The following is a 14,839-nucleotide window of genomic DNA, read 5'->3' as shown; positions in this document are numbered from 1 at the left end:
ATTGGAAGTTTGTACTTTTTGACTGCCTTCATCCAATTCCCCCTTCTGGTAGCGACAAACCTGATCTCTTTTTCTATGAGTTTGTTTGTTTTTGAAGTAAAATTGACCTACAACTCTGTTAGTTCCTGTTACACAACATAGTGATGATTTGATATTTCTATACATTTCAAAATGATCACCACGATAAGTCTACTTACCACTTGTCATCATACAAAGATATTGTATAATTATTGACTATATATCCCACACTGTACATTTCATACCTGTGACATTTATTTTGCAACTGGGAGTTTGTACCTCTTAATCTCCCTCACCTATTTCTCTCCTCCTCCTAACCCCCTCCCCTCTGGCACCACCTGTTTGTTCTCTGTATTTATGGCTCTGTTTCTGTTTTGTTTGTTCATTTGTTTTGTTTTTGAGAGTGAAATCATATAGTATTTGTCTTTCTCTGACTTATTTCACTTAGCATAATCCCCTCTAGGTCCATCCATGTTGTTGCAAATGGCAAGCTTTAATTCTTTTTTTCATGGCTGAGTAATATTCCATTGTGTGTATATATACCTCATCTTCTTTATCCATTCATCTATTGGTGGGCATTTAGGTTGCTTCCGTATCTTGGCTATTGTAAATAATGTGGCAATGAACATAAGAATGCATATATCTTTTCTAATTATTGTTTTTGTTTTCTTTGGAAACCAACAAAACACACTTATATAAAATAAATCCTAAATCCCCATGTTATGACATCATTATCCAACTAAATCCACCTCAGAGAGGTCTGGTATACATTTAGAAATATAGGTCTGGACAAAAAGGCTGAGCAAAAAGCCCTCAAGCTCAATATGATCAAATCCCAACTCAACCCGTTATGTGAACGATATGCAACTAAGTGTAAGTTAGTCATGAGAGCATAGGCATGGAGTCACCTTCCACGGATTTCAATCAGCTCAACCCTTCAGCTGTTTGCCTGGATTGAAAGCAAGGGAGGCCAATCAGGACAGAATAAATGTCTATACCCATGCATGTAAATGAATCCTTAATGACCTGAGATTGGTTCATATTCTCCAAAGGAGATTGGCAAGGGATGCAATCAGGCTCACATCCCAAGCTCCACTCCCCAGGGGAAGCCCATCAAGAGTCTCCCTTCTCAAGCCTTTGGGATAATCCATTCAACTTCCTCCAGAAAAGGAAACCTCTGGCATAAATGAGGCAAATGGTGAAGATCTCTGACAAAAACATACCGGAAAAGGATTGTGAAGAAGTGACAAAGAATCATTTTCTCCTTTTCCTTTTGAAAAACAAAGCCGGGGTACAGGTGGGAAGTATGAAGGATGAAAGAAGTAAATGGCCATTTTACTATTTAATAAGAGCAAAGGTTACCTCTATCCTACCCAGAAGGAAAAGGGTTTACAGGAAATTACAATATATGTCTCATTTAGAGAGGGATACATCTGACTACTGCCTTGTAAAAATATAGACCTGTTTCGTCAAACCTCTCAGTATTTCAAGAGAAGCTGGAAATGATTTTTGGCGAATTCTTCCAATATTTAAAAGATACCAACCAATTAGATTCTTGTTCAAACTCTGAAGAGGCCAGAAAATCTTGCCTACAGGTCACTTGTCTGTGATCTCTGATTTAAAGAAACCAGTGGGCTTGCAAAGGAGGGGAAAAATCTGCAACAAAATATTAATTCTGAGTGATGGGAATATTACAAGGGTGTCATACCATTTTCTCTTCTTTTCTGTATAACTGAAGTATTTCCTAGTTGACTTTGTGGGGGAAAAAACGATAATTACTACTGTTTCAACTTCTCTGTACGAATTTTTTTCAGATCAAAAAGTTGTGGGAAAAGAAACTTCTTTTAGAAGGACGCTTTTCCCCATTTGGAAGCGTGTAAGGTGAATGCTGGAAGTGCCAGTCCAAACTCTCACAGGTCGGGGGCACTGAACAGAGATGGCTATGAGGGCCAAGGAGAGAAACTGCTCCCTTCTGGGTGGCAGTGTTCAAAGCACTTCTTTTCTCTCCCTCCTCACTTCTCCCTTTCTTGTCCTAGCAGAACCATTTGGATGGGGAAAAAAAAAAGGTTCTGTGGATGGACTCATGGACCTTCACATAAAGCAAATACGGCATCATCTTATTAAATGTTGAACCTAAGTAATGAGCATATGGGGATTCACTATTCTTTCTACTTACCTGTATGTGTGAAACGTTTTATGACCAAAAAAAAAAAAAAGGTTAAGTAATTACTCAAAACAAACTAACAAAATCACAGTCAGCAATGTTTTCTCTTTGGAATAATTCAGGAATATGAAGTGGACCAAGTCCAGATAACCAACCAGCACTTTACATTTTGAAATCTATTACTTTGTAAAACAGACTTCTCATAGTCAAAACAGCTATCAACTGAAATTTGCAGTTCTATAATAAGGCAATGCTAATACTACCTTCGGCTCAACTCTGGTTTGAGTGCTTCCGAGCCTTCGGAAGGGGCTCCAGCGATGAGGTGAGCTGCAAATCTTTGCACTATAGGATGGTAATGTCGCTGAAGGGGAAACAGGACAACCATATTTTGCACGGGTCAATATTTTATAAGATACTAGCTATACTTTAATAAACATTAATTTTTTAAAAAAACCACATATGCATATGTACTTCATTACAACCACATACCTACAGAAAAAAAACAGTATCTTTGCTCACAAGATTCCAACACAAATCTGTTTGATGACCAAGTTCACTGAAGTAGCTTAGTCTTGCTTTTACAGTATGAAAAGAAAAATCAAAAGGCAATTTCTCTTTCAGAGTGAAAAAAGTTAGTTTACAACAGGTTTCCTAAAACATATTTCCACTATAATGCTGCTGCTGTCCGCACTGTAGGATCACACCGTAGGTGAAACCCTCTTGAAACTGGCGGGCCGCAGGCCTCTGGAAGTCCCCCTGAATAAGACCCAATACAAATGTGCCTGATAACATATCTTCTATTCTGAATAGTGTCAGGGAGTGACTTCAAGAAATCTCACCCCACAATACTGAAATCACTTTCTGCTTCCTTAGAAAATGCATCTCAACATCTTAATAGTAAGAGCAAAGTGAAATGTACAGTATTTAGACAGGAATTCTATGAAAGGCAGTCCCAGAACCAAATATGTTAAGTTCTCTGGCAATTATAACTACTTGGGGGAAAAACTGAAAAAGCCCTCACAAAAAGGGGGGGGGGGCTCTTACCCTCAGTGCATGCAATTCCCAAAGAGCAGTGTTCTGAGCATTGCAGTACTCAGGTTCATCCAGCTCAGGAAGGAAAACTCCACTACCCTGAGATTCATTGTCAAGCAACAGATCTGTTTTGGGGAAAGTCTGCAAAAATGTCACATAAAAAGAAGGATTAATTAAAGTAATATTATTAATTTTAAGAACGTTATTGGATTCTGTACTTTTACACAATTTGATTTTACAGTTACATAAGAGCTATAAGCACATGCACTTTATACCTAGTTTTAATTTATGCAATTTAAGTTTATTCCACAAGAGAACAAAAGAATATTAGCTTGCTTTGAAAAGAATTAATTTTATCTTGCAAAAGAAAACAGATATTCTTTCATTCAGCAACCCCACTTTTAGGAATCTTTCCTATAGAAATAATTACATCAGATACACTTACAAGAATATTCACTATAGCATCATTTATAATAGCAAAAAAGGAAATATCTTACATCCATCAAAAGAAAAATGTAAAGTGTAAAAGCCAGACTGCCTAAATTTAAATCCCATCTCTGCCACTTACTAGCAGTGTCATTTTAGACAAGTTTCTTAGTCTCTCTGGACCTCAGTTTTCCCCATCTATAAAATGGGAACAATAATAGTAGCTACTTCACAGAGTTGTTATGAAAACTGAGTTAATTTTTGTAAAGCATTGTAACAGTGGAATTCATACAGTAAGAACTATGTATTTGTTAAACCAATGATCATTAAAGAGACCAAGTAGCTGTATTTGTACTGATACAAAATGTGTTCATCACCATTAAGTGTTAAAAAAGAGCTGTAGAACAATACTGTATATCATAATCCCCTCTCCATTAAAAAAGAAAAAAGTTTTGTGTTTAGTGTACACATTTATAAATGAATTTTTTTTAAGTTTTCTGGAAGGACACCCACCAAATCGTAAAAATGGAGAGTGTCAGTAGGGGTGGAGTGCTTTCCTTTTGTAATTTTATGTACTTCTTTTATCACCTTAACTTGTTACAAGTGTGAATTACTTTTATAATTAAAATAATAATGTAAATGGAGGAAAAAAATGTGCATCGAACAAAACACCATTGTTGCACTGTAAGAACTTAGCTCTATTCGTTTGCATCACTACTTACATGCATTAATATTCTGTTAGTTGCTAAAATGCCAATGCTTGAATTTGGAAGCACATGAAGAGCAAGGGTACAAAGGCGCTTGATGAAGGCAAGGGCCCGCTGCTGAGAAACCTGCTTTCTGCGCTTAGTCAGCATGACATCAAGGCACTGGAGGACGATCTCAACACCTTCATTCGTAGCACCTAAAACAGCAGATATACCCTTTGGGGCTGTTCTCATTACTTTTTCATTATGCAACTTCACTGAACTTTGGAAAAATCCAAGAGGAGCCTGTTGCACCTGTCCCACATCATTTCCCTATGGAAACGATGAAGCAGTGCCAGACTGCTCACACAATAATGTGAGTTGCACTGCATCTCCAGTCAATTCCAAAAGTTCTCTCACTCCAAGTCTCACTTAAGGTTAAATACGGATGTGTAGCACTGGCAGGCCAGCATTTTATATACCTGCTCCTATTTCTCAATTTTCATTGACTGTAATTCCAGTCACAAAATATTCTTAGAAGATGAAGATTTATTAAAGACACATTATCTAAACATACATACCTGCATGTAACTTGAACAGTGTTTTGTAAAGATGTGTATAGAATTTCATTGGATCAATATTCAGAACATCACCTTTGAAAATGAGAACAAAAATTAGGTATGTTAAAGCCTCCAAAGGCAAAGAAAACAAAACTTAATCAAGAAAGTACCTTACCTTGCCCAGAAAGAACATGAAAAGCAGTCTGGACACAGTGAAGACTTTCTTGATAGCTTAGGTCCTTAAAACGAAGAGGAAAAAAAAAAAGGATATTAAGAATAATTACAATTTATATCTTAAAAAGTAATTCATTAGTAGAGTTACTTACACCAGACTCAATGAGAGAATGTAGAACTACTAATAAATCATCAAAAAACTCCACATTTATAAGGTGAGCAAACCTAGAATCAAACAAAACTTAGTTAAAAGGTAACCTAAAAATAGACATAAAGCAGTTAAAAATTAAACCTGACTTTAAAACCATATTTTCAATATTACTTATTTCAAAATGTTAGCTATGATGGAGATGATGGTGATTATCGATACTTTTCATTAATTCAGACTGGCCTCTTTGGACAATTCATCCACGACTGGACACTATACTCAGCAGGAATATATGAGGCACTAAACAAACTAAATATATTTCAAAAATACTCCTACCCAGAGAAAGAAATTGCTAAGAGCAAACAAGTTCTCTGAGTCAAGTTGACCAGGTGTCCAACAATGTTCTAAGTCACAAAGGAGTCAGCAGTTACAGCTTCTAGGAAAATGGGGCGGGAAGAAGGAAAGGAGGAAAGATTTTGCTATTAATTAGAAAATGGACCCTATGAAAGCTTTAAAAAGAAAAGAAAAAATCTTGGAGCTAGTGTCTAGTTCAGGCTCAGCAATTAATTACCTATATAATCCTAGTTAAGAGCTGACTGCCCTGGCCTTCTATTTTGAAAAATAACTGAGATCATTCAATAGAGTTAAAGAGAAAGAATCATGTGAGCTACTAAATGTCAGAGGACTCTGTACACTATAAAATATCAGGCACCGAAGTAGTTAAAGTCAGGATATCTCTTCAATATTAGTGCAAGAGCCTTTGACACTGTAAATCTTAGAAGAAGGAAGGACCTCAGAGGTCATATATTCCCTGTGTATTGGTACAACCTTTTGGGGAAGTAATACGGCAATATTTATCAAAATTTAAAACGATCATACTCTTTGACCTAGCAATATGTGCACACAAGTACATTGAAGATATTTCCAGTGTAGCACTGGGGACTGACCAAATAAAGTATTAAATATCCATGACATGGAGTATTATGAACTTAAAAAGAAAAGTGGGTCTATATGTGCTAACACAGAAGGATACCCAGAATAACTGTTTATCCAAAAAAGAAAGGAAGTTACAGAACAGTATACATTTATGTGAAAGATTCAATTTCTATGAAGGAAGGCAGGTGGGCAGATTTACATACTGATATAGGAAGGAAGGGAACTTGTGATCTTTTAATTCTTAATTGCATTATTTGAATTTTTTAAATGAGCATGTATTATTGAAAATTTGTTTAAATAAACAAATTGGTCATTAGAACTTCCCTGGTGGCGCAGTGGTTGAGAATCCACCTGCCAGGGCTTCCCTGGTGGTGCAGTGGTTGAGAATCCGCCTGCCAATGCAGGGGACACAGGTTTGATCCCTGGTCCAGGAAGATCCCACATGCCAAGAAGCAACTAAGCCCATGTGCCACAACTACTGAGCCTGCGCTCTAGAGCCCGTGAGTCACAACTACTGAGCCCATGTGCCACAACAACTGAAGCCACATGCCTAGAGCCCATGCTCTGCAACAAGAGAAGCCACCACAATGAGAAGGCCGCACACCACAACAAAGAGTAGTTCCCACTCGCCACAACTATAGAAAGCTCATGCGCAGCAATGAAGACCCAACACACAAAAACAAAAAAGAAATTGATCATTGAAAAAAACAAACAACAGGTCCTACCTAAGGTAAGAATAATCCCTTCTCTTTGAACCTCTGACCAACCTCTCTTTCAATGACAAGGACCACACTATCTTATAAGGCAAAGCATCTCATCACCAAATAGCTACAGTCATTAGAAAGTAATTTCTTCTACATTGAACCAAATTTGCCTTTTCTCTATCTTCCAGACATTAGTCCTATTTCTAAAGCTGTGCTGTCCAACGCAGCCACTGGCCATTAGGGATTTGAAATGTGGCTAGTCCAAACTGAGATGATGTGCTATAATGTAAAACATATATGACTTTTAGAAGATACAGTATGAAAAAAGCCATGCCAAATATCTCACTAATGTTTAATCTCATTGTTTTGACATTAATGTATGTCAAAATAATATTTTAGATAAAATGAGTTCAACAAAATATATTTAAGTTAATTTCATGTTTCTTTTTCCTTTCCAATGTGGTTAACAGAAAATTTTAAATTTCATATGTAGTTCACACTATGTTTCTATTGGATAGCACTGTTCTACAGGACAATACCTCAAATAATTGTAGAAAACTATCCTGACAACCATTATTCTGGCTCACATCCCCCAGTAGGTTCATTAGTGTTGACAGAATACAAGAAGACCTATCTTAAGAGGAACAGATTATGCAAGACTAAAAACTGACTACAGAACAGAAGGAAAGCAGAACTGAGGGACGAACCCTAGGGACAGCGAGAACTAAGTAATAAGTAGGAGGAAAGAGTTAGCGAAGGAGATTTTTAAAATAAAAGGTTTGAGATGAGAAAACCAAAAAAGTGCAGTGTTATGAACAGTTCCAAGGAAAAGCTGGTGACAAATAAAAAAGGAATGAGAACTAAGAAGGACACCGGGTCATCATTAGTGAACCCTGTTTAAAATTCATGGTTACCTCGGTCTTATTGATTTAGAAAGAATCTAAAAGGCTTCAACCTACACAGCCCTTACTTGGCAAGACCTTCCAGAACTGCTGGCAGGAGAGGTGACCTCTGGGCCTTCTTCAATATTCTAAAGTAGGTCACAAACACAATATTCAGAGTCTCCGTGTGCTGCAGAACAGACAAAATGACTTCAGTATAACCTAGTATACTTTCTCCCGAGTTACCACAACTACAGCTTTCAAAACCCAACCTTTTCTGTGCTTTCCCATCACTCCCCACTATTCAATCTTAAGAGCTTCAACAAAGCAGAATGAAGATACACATCCTGTGATTTCCTAAAACTAGCATCATCAATCACATTTATCATTTCTTATACATCATGTATCTAAGCCTCATGAAATAAACCAAAGTCATACAACCACAAGTTGAAGCAATCAATCTCTAGTTGAAATCATTTAACAAAACATTTTAAAAGCATGAGAAAACGTGAAACTGCCTACCAGTTTAAGTTTTTTCTCAGTACTCTCCGAAGCTTCTGCCTCCCGAAGCTCTCTCTCTAGTTTCTCTTCTGCTTTCTTCCACTGAAAATAGATTTTAAAAAAAGAGTATACCACTGAATGAAAAAGCTACCTTCAGAGAGGCATTATGCCAATATTATGAAACACACACAATAATACCACAGACTGTCTACAAATATAAGCAAAAATAGAAAAATGGATAAGAAGCATCCATAACCCAAATTTATGGCAGTGGCTGCCTCCTTGGAGGACGGGAGAAGGATGGGACTGGAGAAGGGACAGAGGGACTCCAACTCTACCACCAATGGTTTCTTTCTTTTCAAGAAAGAAACTGAAGTATATTAATATTTGCTCAATCAGAATGGTAAATACATGGGCTATTATACTACTCTCTGTAGTTTTCTGTAATTTAAATTTTTTCAAAAAAAGAAAGAAAGGAAGGAAGGACATGCTGAGCCCAGAAATAATTCTTATTGTTTAATCATCTATAATGTGGAAACCAGTCATCAACAATGCTTCCCAAACTCATTTACATACAATGCATAAAATCAGATACTATACATACAGAAATTCAACGGAAAACCAACTTTTTTCCACTCCCTTATGCTGTTAGAGCAGCAAACAATGGTTGCTAAGCTGCCTGAGACACTGGGGACTGACTGAGGAATGGCGTTTCCTTCCCTCACATGAAGCTGTTAAAGAGCTGCTTATTGGGCCTTTGCTTCCCCACTAGCCACATACATGCTGTTCCTAACAGGCACATCCAACGTATATGAGGATGGTATGGTATAAATAATTTAAATATTTACCTTCATTTGTTAACAATCATTAAGTCTATTTTGATATTCCTGGCTTATTTTCAAAATTTATTAGACACATTCAAAGATGGATCTCCCTGGAAATTATTTTTTCCTTTGTTTTTATAACCCATTTGATAACCTTAATAAACTGTTTAGAAATGTTTTGAGAAGTGATCATAATAATGGTGGTGGTGGTAACTAATGTGTATAAAGTGTGCCCAGCACTGCACACTCTAAGTGCTTTTCCTATGTCATCATATTTAAACTACACAATCACCCTGCAAGGTAGGTGCTATTTTTAGCTCCGTTTCTCAGAATATTAAAAAAATGTTCCCAAAGTCTCATAGTAAATAAACAAAAGCCTGGAATTTCAACCTAGTTTTCAAATACAAACCAACAGAGAAAGTAGATTCGACTAAAACCTACTTTGTTGCCAACTTCACATGAATGCATCCTTTCTGTTAAGGAAGGAATCTGTGTTATCACGATGAATCTAAGCCAGCATGGGGACTTCCCTGGTGGTCAGTGGTTAAGACTCCGTGCTTCCAACACAAGGAGCACAGGTTAGATCCCTGGTTGGGGAACTAAGAGCCCACATGCCGAGTGGTGCGGTGTGGCCAAAAAAAAAAAAAAAAGCCAGCACGGCAAGAAAACCTTTTCATCTACTGCTCTCTTTGCTAATGAACTATTTGTTTAAGTTGATTTAATAAAACATTTCTTTGCAATAACTGGAGAAAATAAAATTCTCTAAATATCAGATTTAAAAATATTTATATCTTAACTATGATTTTTACCTGTGCCTATATTATGATTTTAATCTAAAATCAATTAAAACAACAAAGGAAATCAATCAAACCTTTCTCTGCATTCTTGATAGAGTTTTTCTCTTTTCCTTGAAAGTCATGAACTTTTTTTGTTTATTAATATCCTCTGTATCTTTTTTCACTTCTACTTCTTTGATCCTTAGGCACAAGAATGTTTTTAACATCTAGTATTGAAGAAAACACAAATACACAGCTTAATATTTATATTGCCCTCAAATACTTTAAACAGAATAAGCATTCAACAGTGTTCTTCCTTCATGCCAAAAAAACCCAAAATACAAAAAACTTTGAAACATCTTTTATCACATTTTACACAAAGTTCTATTATCTTTTTGTTAAACGTATTCAGTAAATTTTGTCTATGAAAGGACACTAGTATTTGGCTAAATACACATAATACTACTTTGCAGTGGAATAAGAACAAGGAAGAGAGAACACTACCTGGCACTGGTAGATAGGATTACAAAGAGTAGACAGGTCAGGAAAAGGTTTGGACCAGTATGGGAGAAGACGATATTTATTAGACATTTCTAAACCAGCTTTAAATTCCCAAACCAGATTCAGTTTTGCAGTTAACAGTTCTAATCTTTTTTTCCCAACAAAAAAAAATGAAGACTAGTGTTATTAAGACAACTTACTTTTCTTCAGGCCAGTGGGTCTCCAACTTTAGCAAACATCACAATCACCTGGAGGGCTTGTTAAAGCACAAAAAGCTAGACCCCATCCCCAGAGCTTCTGATTCAGCGGGTCTGCAGCGGGGCCCCAGAATTTGTATTTCTAATCCAGCTGATGCTGGTCCAGGGACCACATGTACTATTGCCTTAAGCCATTCAAAAAAGTTCAGAAACTAATTTAGAAACTGATGTACTGTGTGCTACAGCAACCATCCAAACACAAAGACAAAAGGGGTTTAAAATCCTATGTTTTCTGGGGAAGAAACCACTCTACTGACCTGCAGTCACAGCAGCATTCTTGGAGAAAAAAAGAACTACAGGTTTGTATTCTTCTGAGGTTCCAATATGTACATTTGGAAGAAAGCTGAGAACTTCATTTAAAGCATGTAATGAAAACAAGGAAGAACTAAAAGCATAAACACTGAACCTGAAGTCACTCTAGGTCTCAGAAAGATGTGAGTATTTTGTAGGTATTCTATGTGCTCATAAAATATCACCCACAAATGAAAAATAACTCCAAATCAAAGAATGCGGCACATGGTCAACTAATCTTTGGTAAGGGAATCAAGAATACACAATAGGGAAAGAATAGTCTCTTCAATAAATGGTGTTAGGAAAATTGGATATCCACATACAGAAGAATGAAACTGGACCCTTATCTTACCAGTCACAAACATTAATTCAAAATGGATTAAAGACTTAAATGTAAGACCTGACACCATAAAACTCCTAGAAGAGAAAACATAGAGACAAAGCTCCTTGACATTGGTCTGAGCATTAATTTTCTAGATATGACACCAAAAGCAAAAACAAACAAGTGAGACTACAGTAAACTAAAAACCTTCCATACGCAAAGGAAACCATCGACAAGATGCAAAGGCAACCTATGCAATGGCAGAAAATATCTGCAAATCATGTATGTGATAAGGGGTAATATCCAAAATACTAAAGAACTCAAACAACTCACAGCAAAAAACAACCTGATTTGAAAAAGAACAAAGGATCTAAAAACACATTTTTTCCAAAGAAGACAAACAACAAATGACCAACAGGTAAATGAAAAGATGCTCAACAGCACTAATCATCATGGACATGCAAACCATAACCACAGTGAGATACCACCTCACACCTATCAGAATGGCTATTATGAAAAAGACAAGAAATAACAAGTGTTAGTGAGGCTGTGAAGAAAAGGAAACCCTTGTACACTCTTGGTGGGAATGTAAATTGACACAGCCATTATGGAACAGTATGGAGGCTCCTCAAAAAATTAAAGATACAATTATCATATGGTCCAGCAATCCCCCTTCTGGGTATATATCCAAAGGAAATGAAATCAGTATCTCAAAGAGATATCTGCACACCCATGTTCACTGCAGCACTGTTCACAAAAGCCAAGATATGGAACCAATCTACGTGCCCGCCGGAATAAAGCAAATGTGGGATATACATACAACGGAATGTTATTCAGCCTTAAAAAGAGGGTCCTGTCATCTCTGATAACATGGATGAACCTGCAGGACATCATGCTAAGTGAAATGAGCCAGACACAGAAAGATCAATACTGTATGATCTCAAAAAGTCACACCCACAGAACCAGAGAGTAGAGTGGTGCTTGCCAGGGAATGGAGGAAATGAGGAAATCCTGGTCAAAGGATACAAACTTTCAGTTATAAGGTGAATAAGTTCTGGGTAATAATACTGTATCATAGACCTGAAATTTGCTAAGAGAGTAGATCTTAAGTATTCTCACCACACAAAAAAGGTAACTATGAGAGGTGATGGATGTGTTAATTAACTTGATTGCAGTAATCATTTCACAGTGTATACATAGATTAAATCATCACATTGTACACCTTAAAAAAATCACATTACTATACAAAGTATATATATATACCAAGCAAATAAATAAATACCAAGAAAGTAAAGAAAGCAGTTTATATTCTAGCATCATTAAAATGAAAGTGTTTCCCTATGGCCAATTTCATGTTCAAGCCTTATTCCCTGATTACTCTAAAATTCTGAATAATACTTAAGCCCAATATTTGTAATGTTAGCAGTTCAACTAAAGTTATCAGCTATAAGGGATGAAAAGAATTTGACGGCAAAGGAAGAAGACTTCAAAATTAGGAAATAAAACAGTAAAAAAAAAAAAATCAGCTTAACAATCAAAACTATATGACTAAAAATTAATGAAAATATCTAAGACCCAAATGAAGAAAACTATAAAACTTCACTTAAGAACATAAAAGAAAATGGCAAGATACTTGATATTCTTGAATATAAAAAAATCAATTCTGTAAAATAAGTAATTAAAATGCAAAATTTCTATAAAGCAAAAAGACAACACAAAATTAAAGGACAGAGCAACAAATAAATATTTGCAACTTATATAACAGAGACTTAATATCCTTACTATGTAACTTAAGCTCAACAAACACACAGAGCTTTTGTTTCTTTTGTTCACTACTTTATCCCCAGGACCTAGAACAGTGCCCAGTACATGGCTCATATTTATTCAAATATATGCACATTTTAAAAATTATTACCTGTCTTTAAGAAAGTCAAATACCTGAGGAGAAAAACTGGCAAACAATACAAACAGGCAAAAAATTCAAATGACTAATAAATGTATGAAAGGAAGTAAAACCTCACTAATAAAAATGTGTAAACAAAATAATATACATTAATTTATGTAATTTTTTACCTATCAGACTAACAAAGATTAAAGAGTAAAAATATTCAACACTGGGTAGGTTGTGGGGAAATGACACTCCTATCACTAGCGGGAACACAAGTGATCAAATGTTTTTGGAGGACAATTTGGCATTAGCTCTCAAATATTTAAATGTGTATACTGTTGGATCCAGTATCCACACTTTAGAAATTTAACTCACAGAATACTCACACAAGTGTGAAAAAACAATGTGGCCCAAACATTCTTTTCCATGCTGACTGTAACAGCAAAAATCTAGAAACAACTCAGCCATCCATCAAGTAGGGACTATATATTATTCACATAATGGAATACTACAGCAAACTTGTTAAAAAGAATGGGATAGATAGCCCTATACATTAGTCCACAATACATTAAATGAAAACAGCTCCAGAATAGTTTCCAAAGTATAAACCCATTTTTTTAATTTTAAAATACAAAGTATGTCTCTATCTGCATACAAAAACATCTAGAAGGATACACGCCGAACTGTTATGACTGGTTACTTCTGGGGAGCACTTTCACTTTATACTTTACACATCTATAAAAAATAAATTCCTCATAACAACTGAAAATTAACTTCGTAATTTAAAAGCAAACACAATATAAAGTGAGAAAAAAAAGGCTTACCTCTGGCCTAACTTCATAATTTCTGCCTTTCACAAAACCAGAAATCACTTTAATTACACCGAGTGATGCTTGGCCTAATTTATCTTGTTTAAAGAGTTTCTTTACTGCTTCACAACACATTTCAGATACCTGAAAAATAAAATGTTACACTAAACCAGTGTTTCTCAGCCTCAGCAGTACTGACATTTGGGGCCAGATAATCCGTTGTTGTGGGGCCCTGTCCTGTGCATTGGAGGATGCTTAGAAGCCTCCCTGACCTTTATCCACCAGAAGCCAGCAGCAACAATCCTCCATCACCATAGTCATGACAATCAAAATGTGTGCAAACACAGCCTGAAGAGGAGGGCAAAACCACCTCCTATTCAGAACCACTTCACCAAGCTTACATTCAAACAATTTTCTTGAAGAGACAGTATTTAACAAAGGACCCAATTTTAGCGAAAAATAATAGCGCCAAAAGAATTTTGAGAGGAAAAAAAATAATCGCATCGTCTATGATTTTCTGTTAAGGACAACAGCAACAAAAGCAACCCACCAATTTTGACATGTCATTCATGAGAGGGACAATCAGTACAATGATGTTGTTGTGAAAGTTGAAATGAGGCAGGGCCACCAGCAGCTCACACAGGCTCTTCACAGCCACCTCTGCCAGTCCCTTGTAGGCCTTTAAGGAAACCACATTACTTTTCTTCAGCTTCCTTTGCTTCCAGTCTAATCAAGAGATAACTGTAGTTACTTTATTCATTGGCTAAAATTTCAATTAGTTTGTTTTACAGTAATAAGCAGTAATATGAAAAATCAACATACCATGTGACTTCTTAAGTATGAGCTGGCTACACTCAGACACAAGTACAGATGTTACCGTTAAATTTGCCTACCATGATCCTTCTCTACACTTAGACACAAGTACAGATGTTACCGTTAAA

The 14,839-nt window shown here is 36.2% G+C and overlaps 1 protein-coding gene across 8 annotated transcripts in view; it reads right to left on the bottom strand.

Annotated features, from left to right (window-relative positions):
- Positions 1–14,839, bottom strand: part of NOC3L (NOC3 like DNA replication regulator) — a 45,106-nt gene that overhangs the window by 17,560 nt on the left and 12,707 nt on the right. For all 8 annotated transcript variants that reach the window (XR_009559231.2, XR_009559230.2, XR_009559232.2 and 5 more), the window contains exons 9-19: positions 14,449–14,624; positions 13,914–14,042; positions 9,926–10,057; positions 8,252–8,332; positions 7,819–7,919; positions 5,213–5,285; positions 5,062–5,125; positions 4,908–4,979; positions 4,363–4,544; positions 3,227–3,355; positions 2,446–2,543 (exon numbers count right to left, since the gene is read on the bottom strand). Coding sequence is in view for 4 of the 8 variants with exons in the window: in XM_030865135.3 (XP_030720995.1) it covers positions 2,446–2,543; positions 3,227–3,355; positions 4,363–4,544; positions 4,908–4,979; positions 5,062–5,125; positions 5,213–5,285; positions 7,819–7,919; positions 8,252–8,332; positions 9,926–10,057; positions 13,914–14,042; positions 14,449–14,624 (1,237 nt within the window). In the remaining 4 variants the exon portion in view is untranslated. The remainder of the gene's footprint in view (positions 1–2,445; positions 2,544–3,226; positions 3,356–4,362; positions 4,545–4,907; positions 4,980–5,061; positions 5,126–5,212; positions 5,286–7,818; positions 7,920–8,251; positions 8,333–9,925; positions 10,058–13,913; positions 14,043–14,448; positions 14,625–14,839) is intronic.

The sequence above is a fragment of the Globicephala melas genome, chromosome 16 (genome assembly GCF_963455315.2).
Source record: "Globicephala melas chromosome 16, mGloMel1.2, whole genome shotgun sequence".
In the NCBI taxonomy this organism is placed as follows: domain Eukaryota; kingdom Metazoa; phylum Chordata; class Mammalia; order Artiodactyla; family Delphinidae; genus Globicephala; species Globicephala melas.
The sequence above is the reverse complement of the archived record's forward strand: the minus strand, read 5'-3'. Positions and strand labels throughout refer to the sequence as shown.